The following is a 19,091-nucleotide window of genomic DNA, read 5'->3' as shown; positions in this document are numbered from 1 at the left end:
GGTTATTGTATTCAAAAGGTACTTTTAATCCAACAATGGAGCCTTAGTTGAGTGACGGCGTGGATGTGACTGTGTATACACATTATATACTGTATATATCCTTCACAAAGGTTCTTCTGTGAAAAAAAATGTGCAAAATTTCCATAAATACATTTCTAAATCTTGTGAATGTAAAAGCCATTCTGGCTGCAAAGGTTAGGCTCACATCATATTAAACCCTATAAGTCTGATGCACCTCAATTTAATATGTTTGTGAAGGAAGGTATCTTTGGAAAGTTGAGATGAAATGTTTTTTTATTTATTTATTTATTTTATTTATGCTTGATCAAGAAGAACAATCGTGGGAAGAGATAGTCAATATTTGACCAAAGATTTTTGGCAAAACTTATCTTTGACGATAAAAAGCTCTTGGAAAGACATTTTTAGAGTTGTAATTTTATTTTAATTATTTTTTCAGAACATGATGAAAACAAATCCTTTCCAAATTTGTCTGAGAAAACCGCAAAGGATTAAAATAAAAATTTAATGCTACATCCCACCATCATTTAGTGTGCCGTTTGTTTTGAAAACGTCATCAAACCCCGACATTGACGTCACAGTGCTTACCAAGGCAGCATGGCGCTCCTCGGTTGCTAGAATGATAATAGCGCAACGGTGTTTTTAAAGAGTTTTGAAGGCTATCGCCGATCTTCAGCGCGTCTAACTGGCTTACCATCGTCAGGTGTGTGGTTTCCTTCTTGACAAGTTACAGCTGGATGATTGCGGGACGTAGTCCGGCCTCATAATGCAGACTTTGAAGGTCGCCCGGGTTGCCTCAGGAGCATTAAAAGCCCTCGGATCAGGCAGGCTGTTCCGCTCTGAGCTACTCACGGCGTCTTTAAGCCATCATTTCTCAGCGACACAGGCTCATTTTTGTCAAACTGAGCCGAACCCAGAGGACACGGTGATCATCCGCGTCCCACGCTACTTGCTAAAGCGCGTGGAAAACGTGAAGCAAGCCCGAGGCAAACCCAAGATCAGCACCGTCAAAGCGGGCAAGTTGCTGATCCAGAGCAGGAACCCTTCTCTGAACCAGTCTGCCGGGTTCACCGCGGGGAAGTTCGAGCAGCCCGTCCTCTGCTCCAAGGGATGGAAACACAATAAGTCATTTGGTGACTACTTCACCATCAACAACATCAAAGAAGTGGCTCCTTTTATTGCAGCCAGCCAGAGTGGGGACACCGAGCAGAAATCACCCACAACCTTTCAGAATCTTCACATCTGCAAGGAGCTGGTTGAAACTTTGGAGAGAGTCGAGATCACGCACCCCACTATTGTCCAGCTTCAGACCATTCCAAAGGTCATGAGAGGTCACAACATCCTGTGTGCTGCAGAAACGGGCAGTGGGAAGACCCTGAGCTACCTGCTGCCTGTTGTTCACAGGCTGCAGGAAAACACGCAAGACAAAACGACGGACAGGATCCGAGCCGTGGTTGTGGTTCCGTCCAGGGAGCTGGCTGAGCAGGTGGCGGCTGTGTCCAGGACTCTGTGTATGCCGTTGGGTTTGCGTACTAGTACTGTGGGTGGAGGACGAGGTGTTGGTCACATCAAGACAGTCTTTAAAAGGGATCATCCAGATATCTTGGTGGCCACACCAGGTGCCCTGGTTAAAGGCCTGCGTAGAAACTGCTTGGATTTGAGCGAGCTGAACTTCTTGGTTGTGGACGAGGCCGACACCATGTTTGACCCCAGCTTCTCTGATTTACTTTCGGAAATTTTATCTCATACAAACATTGCGAGCAATCCCAAGGAGACACGAGGCCTGGGCCATAAAACCCAGCTGCTCCTGATCGGAGCGACCTTCCCAGATGGGGTCGGAGAAGTTCTCAGCAAGGTGACAGACCTGGGCAAAATTATTACAATTAAGAGCAAGATGCTGCACTATCTCATGCCCCACGTCAAGCAGACCTTCCTGAAGGTAAAGGGTGCCGACAAAGTCCTGGAGCTTTACCAATACCTGACTAAGCTCCAGCATGAAAAAGGAGGAGGTGCTGCTCTGGTGTTCTGCAACAAGTCCTCCACCGTTAACTGGCTGGGCTACTCACTGGAGGAGATGAAGGTCCAGCACGCTCGCCTACAGGGGGAAATGCCTGCTGTGGTGCGGACGGGAATCTTTCACTCCTTCCAGAAGGGCGCTGTGAATGTTCTAATATGCACGGACATAGCTTCACGTGGCCTGGACACTTCCAGGGTGCGCTTGGTTGTCAACTACGACTTCCCTGAGTCCCACACGGACTACATCCACCGAGCAGGGAGAGTGGGGAGAGCGGGAGGGGTGGAGGACGGGGAGGTGCTCAGCTTCGTCACGCACCCCTGGGACGTGGAGCTGGTGCAGAACATCGAGACGGCAGCTCGAAGAAAGACCAGTTTGCCGGGGATGAAATCTGAGATCCAGGAGCCGAAAGCTAAAGTGGAAAACACAGAGCAAATGATTCACATGTTGGGAGATAATTAATGTACAGCAATGAGAAAAACTGATTGTATAACATGTGAATGATGAAGAAAATGTTGTATTGCTGGTTATTCCGTCATATTTCTGTGATTATTCTTATTGTTAGAAATATTTCAATTCTAATTCAGGGGTGTGCAAATTGCTGTCTTTGATTTGTTTTTTGTGACCCCCATCCATGGTTCAAGAGTGGCAGGAAACTACACCGCTTTTATTTTTACGAGACTTTTTCAGACCTACAATAATGTGTTCTTTTCTGCTTTGATTAAAAGTATTGCATTTTTAATTTATTGCAAAGCAATGAAAAGTAACAAATTCTGATTATTTTCTGCTTTTAGTTGGACAAATAAAAAATATGACCACTGAGTTCTTTCAACTTGCCAGTTCTGGATCCAAGGTGCAAAAAGTTTGGACAATGCTGCTGTAATCGAAATAAAAAGCTATTTTTAAATTAAAGCAGTCATTGAATTTACAAAAATGTTAGCTGAGTAGATGCAAAAGAAGGTTACCGTTTTATACATGGTCAACAATTGTTAGGGTTTTATAATATCTTTTCATTAAATTAAATTCTATGTGCATATTCTGTAGATCCTTGTACAAATACAAGACATCTTTTCTGGAGTGAATTTGTTGTTGCATTTTCACATTGTCTAAATCTGATCTTTCTACTTTCACTGGGCTAACAAAAACGGAAAATTCTGAAAAAATGAAAGTCTGTAGAAATATGGAATTTTGAAACAAAATGTGCAGAAACCCTTTTTGTATTATATATTTATTCTACTGTACGGTTATAAAGTTTGGTTTTCACATTTGTTTCTTTAAACAAAGAGATCTTTCGGAATTATGAATCACAATGAAAATTGTATTTCTTGCCTGACTAGAACTGTCGGTGTTATTTTCTTGCTTAAATAAAAATATGATTTTTTTAAAATTTAAGTTCGTATAAATGTTTTGTTTGGTATCTTTCTACTTGGAGGAAAAAAATTATGCACCCCGTATTGCATACTTTTAACCACACGATGGCGACATTTATCTGATTTTTACTTGGCCCTTAGTAGTTCACTTTTTTCATGATTCTCTTGCGAACCAGTTTATGATCAGTTTTAGGGAAAGTTGTCAGCTTCAGACAGTATCTGGAGCGTCTAGAGATGTTGCGACATCTTTTTACATGTTATTTTAAATGGACAAAATATATTTTTTTAATATAGACTATTCCAAAATAGAACAAGCTAAATTTTGACTTCCATTTGCTACAACTAAATGGGAGTTATAAAAAACAAATGGCAGTGAATTGCTTGAATGCTTGTGACTGTGTAGAGATTATAGCAGCAGACTAATATCAGTGTTAGGCAGACAGTGTTAACTTTAAGTAACAAAAGGCTTGTATCAGAATGTCTGGTATTTAGCTGTAGTTATCCTCCTCCAGCCAGGGGTCAACATCCCCAAGCTTTGACCCCTCCTCATTTAGGATCGTGTTTTTATCCAACTGTACCCTGACAACACAGACCCAGTCTCCAATTATAGCACGTGGAGCAACTGCTACCAATCCCTCAGCTTATATTTTTAACTGAGCTCAGCTAAAGTAAAGTATTATTAAAGTGAGAAACACATGCACATCATGTATCACACTTCCAGTTGCCCGGTTAGCCTCACTTGCTGAATACAGTCAGTTATCAGCTGGAGTGTTGACTATTTTGTGGCTCTGGAGATTAAATACATACAAGAGAACAACTTAATATGTTGCAGCTAGGCAACATATTATGAATTATGAATTGTGTTTCTGTTTTTAACAGAAAAATAACACTTTGGTTAAGCAGGAACATGCTAATCTAAGCAGCTTCCTAGACCTAGCTGACAGACTGAACAACTTTCTTTAAAAAGGTGCAGAAACTATGATATTTAGATGCAAGTTTAACTACAGTGTAGAAAATACTGTTTTATTTTAAATAGATAAAGCCACAGTGAAAATGTACAGTTTCAATAAAAGAACAGTGCACCTCAATAAGTGATTTTTATGAGACTTTCGTAGACACACTTTTCACATAAAAAAGGAAACATAATAAAGCAATCTACAAAGGGATGAATAAACAGAGGTGAAAAATTCCAGATAGAATAAACAGAAAAGGGTTACATCAGGGTCTTTGTCCCATTTACAAATAGAAGAAAATGAAGTAGATATATATTTTTTTTTGATTAGAAGTTGTTTCACAGAATGAGTTTAGCTACAGCTGAGCATACAAGTTCAGCATTTCTTTAAATAAATAGCAATATGTCTATGCAAGGCTTAAAGGACAATCAATAAAATCTTAAAATGTCTCCTGCAGAGAACAGAAAGCCATAACTGATATTACACATATTTTAATGAAGGAGAAAGTAGAGCTGTTATGGAACAAATTATTCATTATTTATTAGTTGTCCATCTCAGTAAGATCAAATATATTTTTTAAAAACACCAGGTTGCTGAAAAATATGTTGATATAGCATGGTATATACAGGGATACCATGATCATTATTGAGAGAACTTGTGCATTTTCCATCATCCTGCTGGAAAATAAAATCAGCATCTCCATAAAGCTTCTCAACAGAGGATGACATGAAGTGCTTGAAACTTCACTAGAACCTCAAGAAACTTGAATTTGTGCCTTCACCTTTTCCTCTGGACTCGTCAGTCTTGATATCTGAAATGCATACTTCACTGTCATCTGAAATGACTAAGGACCAGCCTGTCTTTCTCATCAGTGCAGGTAAGACAGTTCAGATGTAAAGGGATGTAACTGTATAAGCTGTCCTGGATACGTCCATGTGTGGTGGCTCTTGAAGCACAGACTCTAGTCACCGTATGCTCCTGGTTATCTTCTCCAAACTCTTGAATGGCCTTCGGATTAAAATTCCACCTAAAGCTGCAGTCATTCCTGTTGCACGTCCACCTTCCTTTTCCCTACAAACCTTTTTCCTTCCATTTAACTTTCCTTTTATGTGCTTGGATAAAGCACTCTGTGAACCGCCAGCTTCTTTAGCAGACGTAAAGTAACTGAAATTTTAGTTTTCACAACTTCTCGCTGTATTAATCAAAATTAGTGGAAATAAACATTTGAACCATATAACGCTCTGTGTACTAGTTTCACGTTTTAAATTGAATTCCTTTAAAAAAAATAACTCTTCAATAGTATCTGAATTTATTAAGATACCCATGCATATACTATTTATTCTGACCCATTGTGTAGTTCCAAGGGTTGCGCATCCGAGCCGACGGACTACAAAACGTACTGGCCAGTTATAATGACGCATTTCCTCTTTGTCCCACTCCCCATTTACACACATCCACGCACATCTAACAACACTGTCGCTTCGCCGCTCTCTCTCTCTCCGTCCCTCACATACACCGTCCGGAGCCACTTGGAAATTTCTCTCAACGTGCAGGATATCTCGGTGCTAAGCAGCGGGACTGCAGGCTGGCCGGCTGCTGGTTTATGCGCGTCTTGTCTCTTGAAATGCCCCAGCAGCGCATCTGAAGGTAGGTCTATACTCCAATCCTGTAATCGGCTTATTGTGGAGCCCATCTCCCCCGCAGATCTGGGTGACCTCCTCTCTTTATAATATTCAAACAGCGCCCAGCGTGTATCCCAGCATGCATGTGAGTGTGTGTTAGTGCGTAACTGTCCCGCTTTACGCTGTGGATATTTTTTTTTTTCAATTATCCTGTTAATTCTCATATGAAACAACTTGTTCGCTGTCTTCATTTTTTTTCGCTTGGTTTTTGCGGGGAGTTTACAAGCCACGGGGCTGCTACAGCTGAGGCTCGCCTGGTGAGTTTGCGGGCATTTAAATATAACAATTATCCTGCTCCAGAAGCCGCAGCTCTCCAGCCTGCGAATTGCGGCGGGTGTGCAGGACTCGGAAGCGTGGAGAGTTCACGGATAGGCTGGTAACATGAATTACACCACACTGGCCAGAGAGAAGCCAGCCTCCGCCATGTTTCCATGTCAGTCAAAGCTTCCACTAAATGCCAAAGCCAACTGTTTCTAACTTTTTTTTTTGTTTTCATTTTTAACCCTACGGCTTATTTAAACTGACGACCCACGCAAAGCGCGTTTCTCGTTTGCTTAGCATCGCACTTTATTGAACTTGTAGGGACGCGCCTGTATTCTGCAGCGCCCAACGTATCTCTCAGTCCAGCGTGGGTTCCCACGCTTTGGTTGCGATTCCCCACCAAACTAGCGTCTGTGATTTCACGACGAGTGTGCTGGAGAGAGCATCAAATGCAACGCACGCCCGCTTGTGTTGGGTAAACGCTGATGATGGGAGTCTGCCTGTGTCTCCGCTCCGCTGCCACACCCCTTCATTGAAAGCCGAGGTGCCGATATTCATTCCAGCCTTTATTTTATGTACAGGTGAACACATGCTGGCGCAAGAAATCTCGTGATATCTTCAGATGTCATCGCCCCCACGCTGAGTCCTTGCGTCTGTTTGCATGCGCAAGTTTGTGCGCGCGGATCAATAGGCTCTCATGGCTGCTGTAGTATTACAGCCTAGCTGGTCAGTCAGCAGCCAATGAATTTTAGAGTGGCTGCCTGTAGACTGCCAGGAGGCAGGCGTGACGGGTCATATGAGATGGGAGATAGGGGGTTCGGAGTGGTGGGCAACCTGTGTTGTTAGAGGGAAAGAGTGTGTGAGAGGTGAGGGGGCTTCAGGGGAGGATTTACTTTTGGCCATTAAACTCACTTGCACATCAGAGTGCCTGGACCTTGGCTTGTCAGAAAAAGACACATGACCTTATAGGCTGCAGCCGCTCCACTGTGTATGTAATTCCTCAGGAACCAGTGCTCTCCTAGCTGCTGTCTTACAAATCCCCTGGGTATGTCGGACATTAGCCTGTGTGTTTGGATTGGAGGTAAACGGTAAATGGAATAGCAATCTTCTTAACAGTCGCAAAGGTACTTCTCAGATGTAATATTGGGTGCATTTCAAGCGAGAAGCATCAACACTTTGCAGGCAAATAATAAATTAGACCAGTTATACTTTCACTGTGTTTGGCGCTCATGGCTGCAGGTGTATCTAAATACGGTTAATCAAAAGGTTTATTTATTTCAGTAATTCCACCTAAAAACTGAAGTTCAAATAGATTCAGCACTTAGCAAGTGACATTTTAAGCATTATTATAATTATGGCTCACAGCTAATATAAACCCAACATTCAGTTTTTCAGAAAATTAGAACGATTAAAATGTATTTTTATGATGCAAATGTTATACTTTCGCCTACATAATCACAAGTCGACTTCCTCTACAACGAGGGTAAGCCACATCATTGCTACAGAGACTGGGTGTTCAGTGTTTCCAAACACAGAACAAGGTATATAAATGGGAGTGGCGGAAAAAATGTGAGAGAAAAAGGTGTGCAAACTATAGGCATAACCACATCTGTGAGAGGATTTTGTATAAAACATTTTGGACAGTGGATAGCCTTGCTTCTGGAGCCACCACACACATGCAAGCTACCACCGTCACTTTCCTCGTGTTAACCCATTTGAAAATTAAGGTTTGTGAATCTGATGGAAGGAATCAAACTTTCCTGAAGTCCAGTGTTAAGTTTCTACAGTGATTGATAATTTGTGCAGCTATGTCAACGTTGGTGCAGCTAATTAATCTGGAACTTTTTTTTTTTTTTTTACCCCTCCAGAGGGTCTTTTTGTGGGCTCTAGTGTCCCTTACATGATAGTAGGCTGACAGGAAACGGGGAAAGAGAGGGGGGAAGACATGCGGCTTCGTCGAGGACTCTAGGCCTTCAAATACGAGTCGCGCTAACCACTACGCCACCACGGCACGCCCAATCTGGAACTTTTTGAACACTTCATGCTTTCCTCTAATGACAAGCTTCTGGCAGCACTTGCCACCCGCTCACTTTAAATGGCACCAATAACTAGTTTAACGATGATAGTCAACATCAATTAAACCTGGCCAGCAAACTCACCTGACACACAGAGGGTCTGTAGTATCAAGAAAAAGAAAATGGAAACGAGCCAAACGTTCAGATGAAACGAAGGTTATTATTATTATTATTATTATTATTATTACTATTGTAAGCTGGACTTCCTTACCATCACAGCAGAGCCACAGGCTGAGTGCATCCATACCACGCTGCACTGATGCAGTAACGCATGCAGAAGAACCCCAACCAATACTCAAATTGTTTTGAACATTTCACTCTGTTTTTCAATAAATTCAATAACTGAAATAAGTGAATGTTCTGCTAATTATTTTCATTTATTGAAATGAGTTTGCAGATGAGGATAGCCAAAATGCTTAAACTTTAAGAAAGTGGTGGGGGAAAAAAATAAAAATAAAAACTGAAAAAGGAAATTAAACTATTTATTCTTAATAACATGAAACCATTAGTTTAGATTCATTCGTCCAGTAAGCATGGTGGATCCTGTGGGAGTGGAAAGCATCCATCCTGAATCTGCAGCAGCAAAGAGAACATTCATGGCGCTCCCCAAAGTGTCCCGTATTAAAAATTTGTCCTTTCAGAATGGGAGCTCCTTGTCTAATGAGGCGGGCCTTTCGCGCTTCTTCGCGCCCATTGCCTCTTTTTCCCTTCCCTGAAAATGTCAGATTTTTTCCCCAGAACCCTGTAGTTAAGTCTTGCCTTCAGCTGCTGCTGCTCCTGCTTGGTATGCGGCTCCACCACCGGCGACAGCCCCAATCATTTATTTAACCGACCAAACTCGCATAACAGCAACAATCAGAAGCCTTCTCATTACATTTCTAAGTGCACTGACCTTTGGGGGAACGTGTTTATGCATCTGTTCTGCTATTTGATATTCCTTGAACAGAATTATCACCCAATACACCAAACAGAGTAGCTGTTCAGTTATATAGTGCTGAAATCACTTCAGGAAAGGCTGCTGGTTAAAGACATCATTTAAAGCGTCTTCATTTTTTATAGCATAGAATAAGATTTAGCGGAATCTATATAATGTCTGTTAATGGACAACGAAGAAAGCTGTAAACTATCGGTGACAATCGTTTGTTTTACTAGTATCCTTTGATGATGAACATTTCCTACCAACATTGTCAGGTTGCTCTACTACACGTGGCCAATTTATTGATCTGTGTCTTTGTTCTGCATGAAAACAGGCCTCTGTCACGACCAGTGGCCACCAGGGAAGTAATGAGCATGAACCCATAACGACAGTTTAATCACAGTGTGGATCACAGAAGGAGAGAGAGCAAACAGTTTGCTGCAGCTGTGCTAGGTCAGGTAGCCCTGCTGTGCAGACAGGGAAAAAATGGCCAGGCGGGAAATGTCATTATCATCCAGGTCAATCATTGTTGCAGAGCTGTGGTCTGCAAGTACAGCTCGGTTATTACCATTTACCTGCAGGAGATTGCAAATAATGGTGTTGGAAGCACAGTTTGCGATTGGTGTGATTAACAGCCTGTTAGATTTAGATAGATGAAATGCAATTAGGTTAAATAAAAAAGCATGCTTGCATCAAGTATTTCTTTACAGTTCTTTTTCACGATTTCTAATTTGTATCCCCTAATACCTGGCCCAATGTTGCGCAGAAATAAGTTTAAAAAAAGTATAATATTTTCCTCTTTGCTGTTTCCTTTTTCCGTGCAATCTTGAAGCCTGAGACAAATGTTAGGAAATGGTTGCCAGGTTGGTAACTAAGCAAGCTGTGTTTGGTGGCCAAACTTGCCAGATATAATCTGTGCACTGTTCTTTCCTTCCCCCTACTTCAGAGAAATTTTTCCAAGTTGGAGGTTATCATTGTGTTGTACACAAATCGAGAGAAAATGATTACCGCTGACATCATACCCAACCACAGCTGTAGTTTATTAGCCATGTTTTATATTGACTCTTTATCTCAATTTAAAGTCGAAAGTAATACGTTTGTTATTCAGAGAGGAAGACGTTGTTCACCTGATATTTTTGTGTGGAACAGTTTAGATGAGAGTTGGCTGCTTTGCTAAAGGTTTCATTTATTGGCTTCCTTACTGGAAAAATAAAATAAAAGACAAGTTGGAAGACTCTCGACTTCAAGCAAAGGAGTTCAGCTTCATTTCCACTGAGCTGCACGGCCCGGGTTGGTGCGGTTCGGTACGCCATTTTATGGGACGGCGTATTTAAGAAAGTGTTTCCACCACCAGTTGGGCTCTCACTGGGCAGGTAGGGTGAAACCCAAACGCCTAGCATGTCAACATACTCTCCTCGTGCTTGTTGTAAGCACGAGACAAGTGTTTTCTGTCATCCAATCAGTCGACTGTTGTGTGACACCAATCACTCCACACTAACTTTGCTGTACTGTTGGCTTGTGGAACTACAACTGAAGGGGGCCCAGAAATAATGCACTATGGGTGTGAACTACTTTTATAATGGAAACAGACAGCGTACTGAACTGTACCGACCCGTTCCTTACTGGTTTGAATTGAGGCATTGGCGTCCTCTTTATGTTTGATAGGATGATGGAGAAAGAAATGGGCACTTCACCAGTCTCTGGGGATTAGGGAATAAGTGTTGTACCAGAACACCAAATAGCACGCAACTGCAGATACAAGCCGGCAAAATTGGTTTCCTTCAGAACATGTCTAAAATGCATCTTTAATCCTTTTTGCCGTCTGCACTATCACCTGCAGGGCTGAACTGAAAAAAATATGAGAATCTGTTTTTATTTTGTTTTCTCACATGGTCTTGATTTTGTCACTGCACAATTTTAAATATGTCAAATTGGCGCAAATTTATTTTGATATTTTGTTTGAATTTTAGAAGGCAAAGACTTCTTTTTAAATTCTAGTTGTTTTTTTTTTTCTGGAATTTTGATTGTGGGGTCCAGGGGTTAAAATTCCTCTAAAATGCCATCATTAGGGCACATGGTTGCAAAAAGACATCCTTGTTAATAAAACTCTACCTCTTTGTTTTTTGTATACTCACTATTCACAGCTATGCTGTAGTTGTGCTTTTACATAACTAGATAGTTAGAATGGTGTGTTCTACCTCTAAACACCTAAAGGCACACAAACATTTACGCTCCATTCTGCCTTTACAGATCAGACGAAAAATGCTTTTGACTTTTTATTGAAGGCTTAGCTTTCTGTTTAGGTTGACTATAATACAGAAAGGTTTCATGATTTCCAACCTACTTTTGTTTTTCACCACTTTATTGAATGTGCTGTGCTCTCTGTATGTTAGAGTTTACATCATTAGTGTTGGCGCCTGCTTCCCCTCATGTTGGCTATATATGCATAACCACCCTTTGCTGTTCTCATGCATTTCTGCCAAAATGCAGATATGTAAGGATTGCTGGCTGTTGCATTAACCTAGCCTGACATTCCAGATGGTTTGCTTCAGAGCCATCTGGGAAGCCCTGTATAGAAACTGTTTACAAAAAAACCGGCATAATCCCCAAAAAATCACAAGAAATTAGGTTAACCATTTGTCTTTTAAGCCATTAAGGATACTACCAGTCAGATGTTTTAGGTACAACCCCATGGAAATGACACTTAAGGTTTAGATTCCCAATTGTTCCAAATTTCTTTAAAAAAATAAATAAATTCAGAGATTCTTGGTAAATATGCTGACTATACAATCTGACATATCCCATGTTGATCCAGCTGCTTTACAAGATAAAGATGCTGTTTAATGCTCTTGAGCTAACCAATGCAACAAAATGTAAAACAAACAAAAAATATGTTGGAGTGGGAAGCTCCTGCACTACTGTGTGAGATTCTGAAGGGTGATGGAGGAATGTGTGGCCTAGTTCAAGTTGGCAATGTTGCAGAATTTAAATTTTTTTGTGATCAGCCTTGGCCTGTGTAACCTTTGAATATAAAAGTCATGAGATTTTAAGTAGGATAAAAAAAAGGCTAGCATTAAGTCACATTCCTTCATATTAGAACCGCTAGATCTGTTATTGCTCAAAATTAGATTTAAAAACAAAAATCAAACTTCATATTTTAGAAGTTTGAATTTGATTTCATTTATTTATTTGCTGAAGATGGACATAATACATTGATGAACCTTTTGAACAACACAAATGTAAATGCACCCAATTACAACTAAGACTGGTTTCTGTTGCTTGTCCCCCTGCCAGATTATATGAATTAATATTCAGACTCTAAAAGATTTTCATTAAACTACGTTAAGGCATAACAAGTTATGAGGCATAGCTTTAGAGGTCATAACTTACTTTTTTTTTTGTTTTTACTAGCTTTCCTTCCCACCTCCCACAAACTTCTCTTTTACCCACCTCCCACACAGTATGTAGAAGTATAAACCAGTAACAACAATTGCCTGCATGACAGCACACACATTTTCTGCACTTTTGACCTTTTCTAATTAGTTGATTTAAAATACTTAGACTAGCTCCAGGACAGAGCATGAGGACATCCATTTGTTCAGTCTATATTTAAACATAAAGTACCTTTTTTTTTTTTTTTTTAAAGCTGAGCAGCCTGTAGTTTGAGCAAATTGTACTCTGCAGCATTCTCCATATGAGGCTCATTGTGTCTTGCGATGCAACTCATAGATTCACCAGTTTGCACGAAGAATGCGTTTTGTGCATGTTTCAGTGTTTTGGAACCAAAGAGGTTGCCATAGAGATGAACCTTTGCAAAGATTTTGGGCGTGAGCCAGTAGGATATACAGTATTATGACTCTCCAGTAACAGAAAAAAATTACTCATGGTGCTTGCTCAAAAATATAAAATATATAGATGGATAGATAGATATCTCTATCAACTTAGGAAAGTTGATCGTTTTACACAGCACTGATGTGGACATGGTTTTAGTGGCCAACAATATTTCCAAACAGGCACATTTATCTGTCTAATAAAGGAGGGAAAAGCATAGGAACCTTCTCTTTGAGCCTGTTGGCTGGCAGTGTGCAGGAACAAATTGTGGTGAGGCAGTTCTGTTATGTTTTTCTTCAAATAGCCAGGTGAAGTCTTTTGTCTTCCCTTGACTTTTTTTTCTGCCATCTTAAGATAAATTTAAACTATAGGAAAAGTATATCAGAAAATTATAGTGATTTTTAAACCGTGACTTTATCAAATCTTGATACACATTGATTCTGATAACTCTTGTCGCTACAATAGCAACAACTGCATTTGCAGTTTGCTATTGTAGGGTTTCCAAACCATCGCTGTCAAAACAAATCCAGGTGCACAGTGAAATATTTAACATTTAACTTGTGGCATTTTGCAGCATCAGCTAACCTTTAGCTGACAGAGTACATGCTCAGAAATGGGTTTATGGCATCTTCAGCTATTACTGGCCTGCGTCTCCGACAGAAATCCCTGCTGCCATGGTTGCTACCACCTCCAGGCTCATGCCTCTTAGTCACCAGGGCAGAAATGTAACCTAATCAGGTGTCTGTGGCTCCCAGTACATAAGCACACTTCTCTGCAAACAACGTCCAGATGGCTCTGTGTCCATAGCCATGTGTCCCCAGTTACTATACAACAGCCTGTGGTTTTTAGATTTCTCCTGGTGCTGCTTTATAAAATGCTTCAGGTGGGACAGTCTTGTTTGTTCTGGTTGGAGCCATTTGATCTGGAAACGGAACGCCCAGTAGCCACCCGAAGGTTACAGGAGAACACCTATTACATTGCAGGGTGGAATCCATAAACTGAGTCAGAAAGTCTGCAGTCAGGAACTGAACCAAGCAGTTATGCTTCCATTACGTTTAATTTTAGATATACCTTGTAGATTAATTCAAAAAGCACTTTGTAGGAACGGCAGTAAAATAAAAAAAAAAGACTCTATAGTGCTTATAGATCACAGGGTAAAATGAGGAGAAGATGGTGTTGGCTAGAACGGCTTTGAAGCAAAAATAAAAATCCAGACATCATATGAAAGAAAATCCCACTCTTCTATTTTAAAGATGAGCTCATTGACGTCCCTCTCCCCGCGGCTTCGGGGGTCCCTCAGCAGCTGGCTGTAACCGAATCTGTGGCAGAAAGAAATGGTGTTCTCATTACTCAACAGGCTTGTTGACAAATTTCAAACTTTATGTCACTCATCAAGGTATTTCTGTGTCTGTGACACTGGTTTGTGAAAATCATCCAATGTTGGAATTCCCCAGGAAGTGACTTTGGAGCAGCTCACAGCTTTGTTTAGAAGCTGAAGGACTGATCATGGTGGGCATATCCTGGAAATGTAACCCGCCCCCTTTCAGACCTCCCGCAGACTTAAAAAGCTATTCTTGGGCTTTCCATAAGGATAAATTCCTCCTTCAGATGTTTTGCAGCTGACTTGAATGAGGAGTTGCCCTCCTTGGGATAAGGCCACTGTGCTGGCTGAGGGGTTGAGTTTAGCAGAACAGCATGGACGAAACACTCTAGGGAAGAGTGATGAGCCTGGGTGAAAGTAAACAGTCAAAATGTTGTCAAGTAGTTGTGTGTATGTGCAAGATTTCAGATGTTCATTTTTGTTACTTTGCTGATGAAGTAAAAAGGGGAGCATTTGGTGTAGATATATTAATAAATAGCAAAATTGCGAGTCTTCCGATCAATCATGTTGCTGTGTGTTTTTCTTTAAATATTTGTTCAGCCCATTTTTAAATCAGCCACTTTTCCAAATCAGTTGGTTGTTCTGAGCCATAATTATAATTGCTAACAGTTTGTATGCTTTTAGTCTATTATGCATGAAGTGGGAAAATATTTAAATATTTACCTTTTGTTTTCTCTGTTTTGGGAGGTTGACAATACCAGCTGTTTCAAATGTTTCAAATGATATTTCATCACAATATATTTGAAAAGCAACACATTCTGCATGTGATAGGCTTTTTCATCACACTAATATCACACTGCTTTGTGCTTGGTTTCTGCCAAACAGTGCATTGTTCACAGAGAATATGTCACATAAATATTTGATTGATCTATTGGCCATCAAAAAAACATTTCACCTGTATTTTAAATTTTTTTTTGTATTTTCATGTTGGGTTTATGATTAGTATCCAATTCATTATGGGTGTGCATGAATCATTTTGCATCTGAATTTATGGCTTATTAGATATTTTTAAAATGTGAATTTGAGGCTTTAAAATAAGACCTAACAACTTTCTTCAACTGAACTTATTCCACAGATGTGGATTGTTGTTAATTATTTGCTTTAAGAGATTTCCTTTGTGTATTTGGTTTCCAGAGTTTATGTTAAAGTCATACTGACCTGGCTGATTGTGCTTTTAACTCTGTGTACAAATTCCTGCTGAGTTTTCTATTTTTAACATGGCTTCAAAGTGCAAATAAAGTGCCATTGGCCATTTGTAACCAAACTCTGAAGGTTGAGCTTGATTTTAAACATCTCTGGTGATTTTTGTCCCAAAGGATGAATTTTGCCCACAGCAAGCAAACTTTTATTTATTTATTTTGCAGTTTTGGGATGGCTGTGCCTCACTTTGCAACCCTCTCAAGCCAATCTAACCTGACACTGCAGAACTCTGTGCATGGAGGGTCCCAGAAATAGCTCTTTAAGTGGCTGTTAATGTATGAGTATTACACAATCATGCTGTCAGTGCTCCGTGCCCTTGGCCTGAAACCTTTCTGTCTGCAGGAGTCCAGCCTGCGATCCCCGTTTCCCTGCAGCCCTCTGGTGCTGCTCTGTAAGGTTGTTGAGTTTGAATAAAGCTATATAAGGGAATCCTCTCTTTGTTTATTAGTTAAGGGAGAGTACATGGGAGGGCTGCCAGGCCCTCGAAGTAGAAAAATTGGGACAGAGAGAGAGAAGAGGACCAAACACCACTCAAACAGTGTACTCTGCAATGTGGAGCTGTAAACATTACTCCTTTTTTAAGGCAGTGAAATTATTGTGGCAGCTGGTCTGTATTACTTCTGGGAAGCTCAGTGTTAATAAAGTGACTGAAAATAGCCATTCCTTGGGCATACATACAGTTGGACACAAGGATGCTGTCATTATATATTATAACTGCATATCAGTCTTTCATAAATTAAAACGTATTCATCTGAGCAGGGAATTGCTGGTGTTATTGCTAGAGTTTCCAGGTTTGGTTGGACCAAACCACAGCAGATGTAAGACTCAGACTTCTGGTTTTAATGGATACGTTTAAGTGGTTGTATATGAACAATCAATGGCTTTGTCTTTTTTCAGGTAGAAAGTTGTGCTGTGTTCTGTGGTGGGTCCCTGTTACCATTTTTGCATTTATCTTTCTAGTAGCTTGTGTTATAAAGTCCAACCTTCTTGTTTTTGCTTTTCTTTTGATCTATTATTCAAGAAATAGCAATCACAATTATCCAATATTTGAGAACAGTATACAAAAGTCTGTGTTTTCTGCGTTGGCAGAGTAAAATAATGACATTGACGACCATAGTTTTGAGTTTAAAGTTGGTATGCGTTTCATATCGACTTGTCTGTGGGGAGCTTGTTCTCCAGCTGGCAAAGAGACAAATGCAGCATTGTCAGATCTCTCTGTCTAGATGGACTCAGGCATTTTGTCTTTCGAAGTGTGGAGAGAATGCCAGCCTTGTCTTCAGTCTGCTGACTTATCTTCCCTTCACAGAGCACAGCTCCAGGAAAATTATTAGGGAGAAGGGAGCATTCTTACATCCTTTTAACAATGATTGAATAATTTTGAAGAGTGACCTTCCAGTAGCTATGATGTTCCTGGTAGGAATCTGACGATAATGTCTGTGCAGAAAGTCTGTCTGGGTTTTTATTTGGCATCACACCCTGCGAGGATTGTTGATTCAAATGCTTGTTCGCATTGCCAGATGAGAAATGCAGCATTTGATCTCTTTCCTCTTATACCAAGTGCAGCTTGGTCCCTGAATAGAGTTCCAGCTGTGCTGCCAAACATTTTGTATTTAAATTTATTATTATTATTTTTTTATTTTCGCACAGCTGTGAGAGCAGGTGAATGCTCCTTAGCAACCTGGCGTTGTAGTGTGTTTCGGGCTGCCAAGCATTCCACAGCTTTCTCTCTCTCTGCTGGGATTTATAGCAGCAGCCTGTGCTTACCTGAGGAGAACACTCACTCACTCATCTTCAGGTTTTTTTTTTTTTTACAGCAGAGGTTTGGGCTACAAAGTCCATCCTTTGATAAATGAAAGAAATGCTTTAAAAATTATTTTGAACGTTAAGGTGAACATTGCCATGTATCCATTCCAGTATTCAAATCTAATTTACTTTGTTGTGTTTTAGACATATTTTATGAGAGACCAACACAAAATGGAGCTTGGCTGAAGTGGATCTAATGTAAAACATTTTTATGAGTAGAAATGTGAAAAGTGTGGAGTAGATTTGCATTTAGATCTCCTGAGTCAATTCACTACAGAACCTATTTCCACTTCAGTTGCAGGTTTTACACTTTTTTCTATTTGATTTAGGTCTCTAACTGGGTCATTCTGTTTGGGGACGGAAGTGGTATAATTCTTCAGGCATACATCCAGTGTTTTGCATAGGCTATAATTCTAAATTGACCATAAACGCCCCATTCTACATGTTTACTGTCTCCCATGTGGATTGTGGAAAATGTTTTAAATGGGTTCTTATGGTTTTAAATTTCAAAATGGCTTCTTTCTCGCCACTCTTCAACAAAGGCTGTGCATCGTCGGAAGTTTCTCCAGAACTACCATTGTTGGGTTTGGTGTTTCTCATCTTTCCCTTTGCAACATTCCATAAATTCTAAAACTTCTCAGGAAAAGCAAAGCATGAAGTGCTCCAGGATTTTCTTGTAGACGGTTGCGCCAACTTTTGAGTTGATAAAACACAGTGGACCAACCTGAGGAGATAAAATGACTCTTGAAGACATTAGACTGTGGAAACTTCACACTCAAAGGGCCTGGATTATGTGACACTCGTCTTTCCCTTCATACTCACTGAGATTGATTTTGAAATAAAATATTTACTTTCTTCTGGAAAGCAGACAATTAACCACTGAGCAATTAACCACGCAGCATTGACATAAATACAGTCTCAAGTCACTGTGTCACCCTTTTGCTTTCAAGTGGCCAAAAATCTACTTATCTGATAGTCTGCATATCACCCGAAAGACCAGGTTACTGTTAGATAAATACAGCAGAGCATTTAGATGATGAAAGCACAGACTCTGATAGTTCAGCCTCTTTGTGACTGACTATTTGGAACCAGGTGATGTGTGACTATGTTGTCAAATGAAGTTGTGAAGAATAAATATGACCATAAATGACTTTCATCAAATGTGTGAGCACAAGCTTCCTAAAGGTTTTAAAATACTTCACAGTAAGGAAATGAGCTATATTATAGCATATCTTTTTATGCAGCACGGATTCAATTCAGAGTTCTGCTTGACTTTCTTCCCCTCTGTCTCTCTTTGGTGCGTTCGTGGTATTCCTGCTGAAAGATAAGCTGCCCTGAAATCAGCCCCAGTCTGCTGACCGAGCAGGAAACAGTAGCAGTCCTCCCTCCCTGTATCCCTCCAGTCTGTCTCTCGAGCTGAAGCTTGTTCGCTTTCCTCTTTCTCTTGCCTCCCTTATCTCCCCTTCACTCAATTTCTCTTGCCCCTATCTGTTTCAAAACCCCGCCCACTTCTCCCCTCAAAACCTCCCCAGCGGCCGGCGAGCGTGTCACCACCTGGGCTGCGATCCATTGACACAGGGATGAAGT

General features: G+C 40.6%; 2 protein-coding genes across 4 annotated transcripts in view; both read left to right on the top strand.

Annotated features, from left to right (window-relative positions):
• Positions 1-575: 575 nt before the first annotated feature.
• On the top strand, positions 576-3,414 carry ddx28 (DEAD (Asp-Glu-Ala-Asp) box polypeptide 28). The gene has a single exon (XM_028016034.1). It carries the CDS (start codon positions 785-787, stop codon positions 2,492-2,494), a length of 1,710 nt encoding a protein of 569 aa, XP_027871835.1. The 5' UTR covers positions 576-784; the 3' UTR covers positions 2,495-3,414.
• A 2,391-nt stretch (positions 3,415-5,805) lies between these two features.
• tln2a (talin 2a) overlaps positions 5,806-19,091 on the top strand; it is an 85,174-nt gene continuing 71,888 nt past the window's right edge. For 2 of the 3 annotated variants that reach the window (XM_028014464.1, XM_028014462.1), the window contains exon 1: positions 5,806-6,002. The gene's annotated coding sequence lies outside the window, so the exon portion shown is untranslated. Of the gene's footprint in view, positions 6,003-6,275; positions 6,295-19,091 lie in introns of those variants that run through there. The other variant, XM_028014463.1, reaches the window with a different exon arrangement.

The sequence above is a fragment of the Xiphophorus couchianus genome, chromosome 4 (assembly GCF_001444195.1).
Source record: "Xiphophorus couchianus chromosome 4, X_couchianus-1.0, whole genome shotgun sequence".
NCBI lineage: Eukaryota > Metazoa > Chordata > Actinopteri > Cyprinodontiformes > Poeciliidae > Xiphophorus > Xiphophorus couchianus.
This window is presented reverse-complemented; position numbering and strand designations above follow the sequence as displayed.

Coding starts and splice junctions, on each gene's coding strand:
- ddx28 (XM_028016034.1), top strand. CDS start 785: ATGCAGACTTTGAAGGTCGCCCGGGTTGCCTCAGGAGCATTAAAAGCC.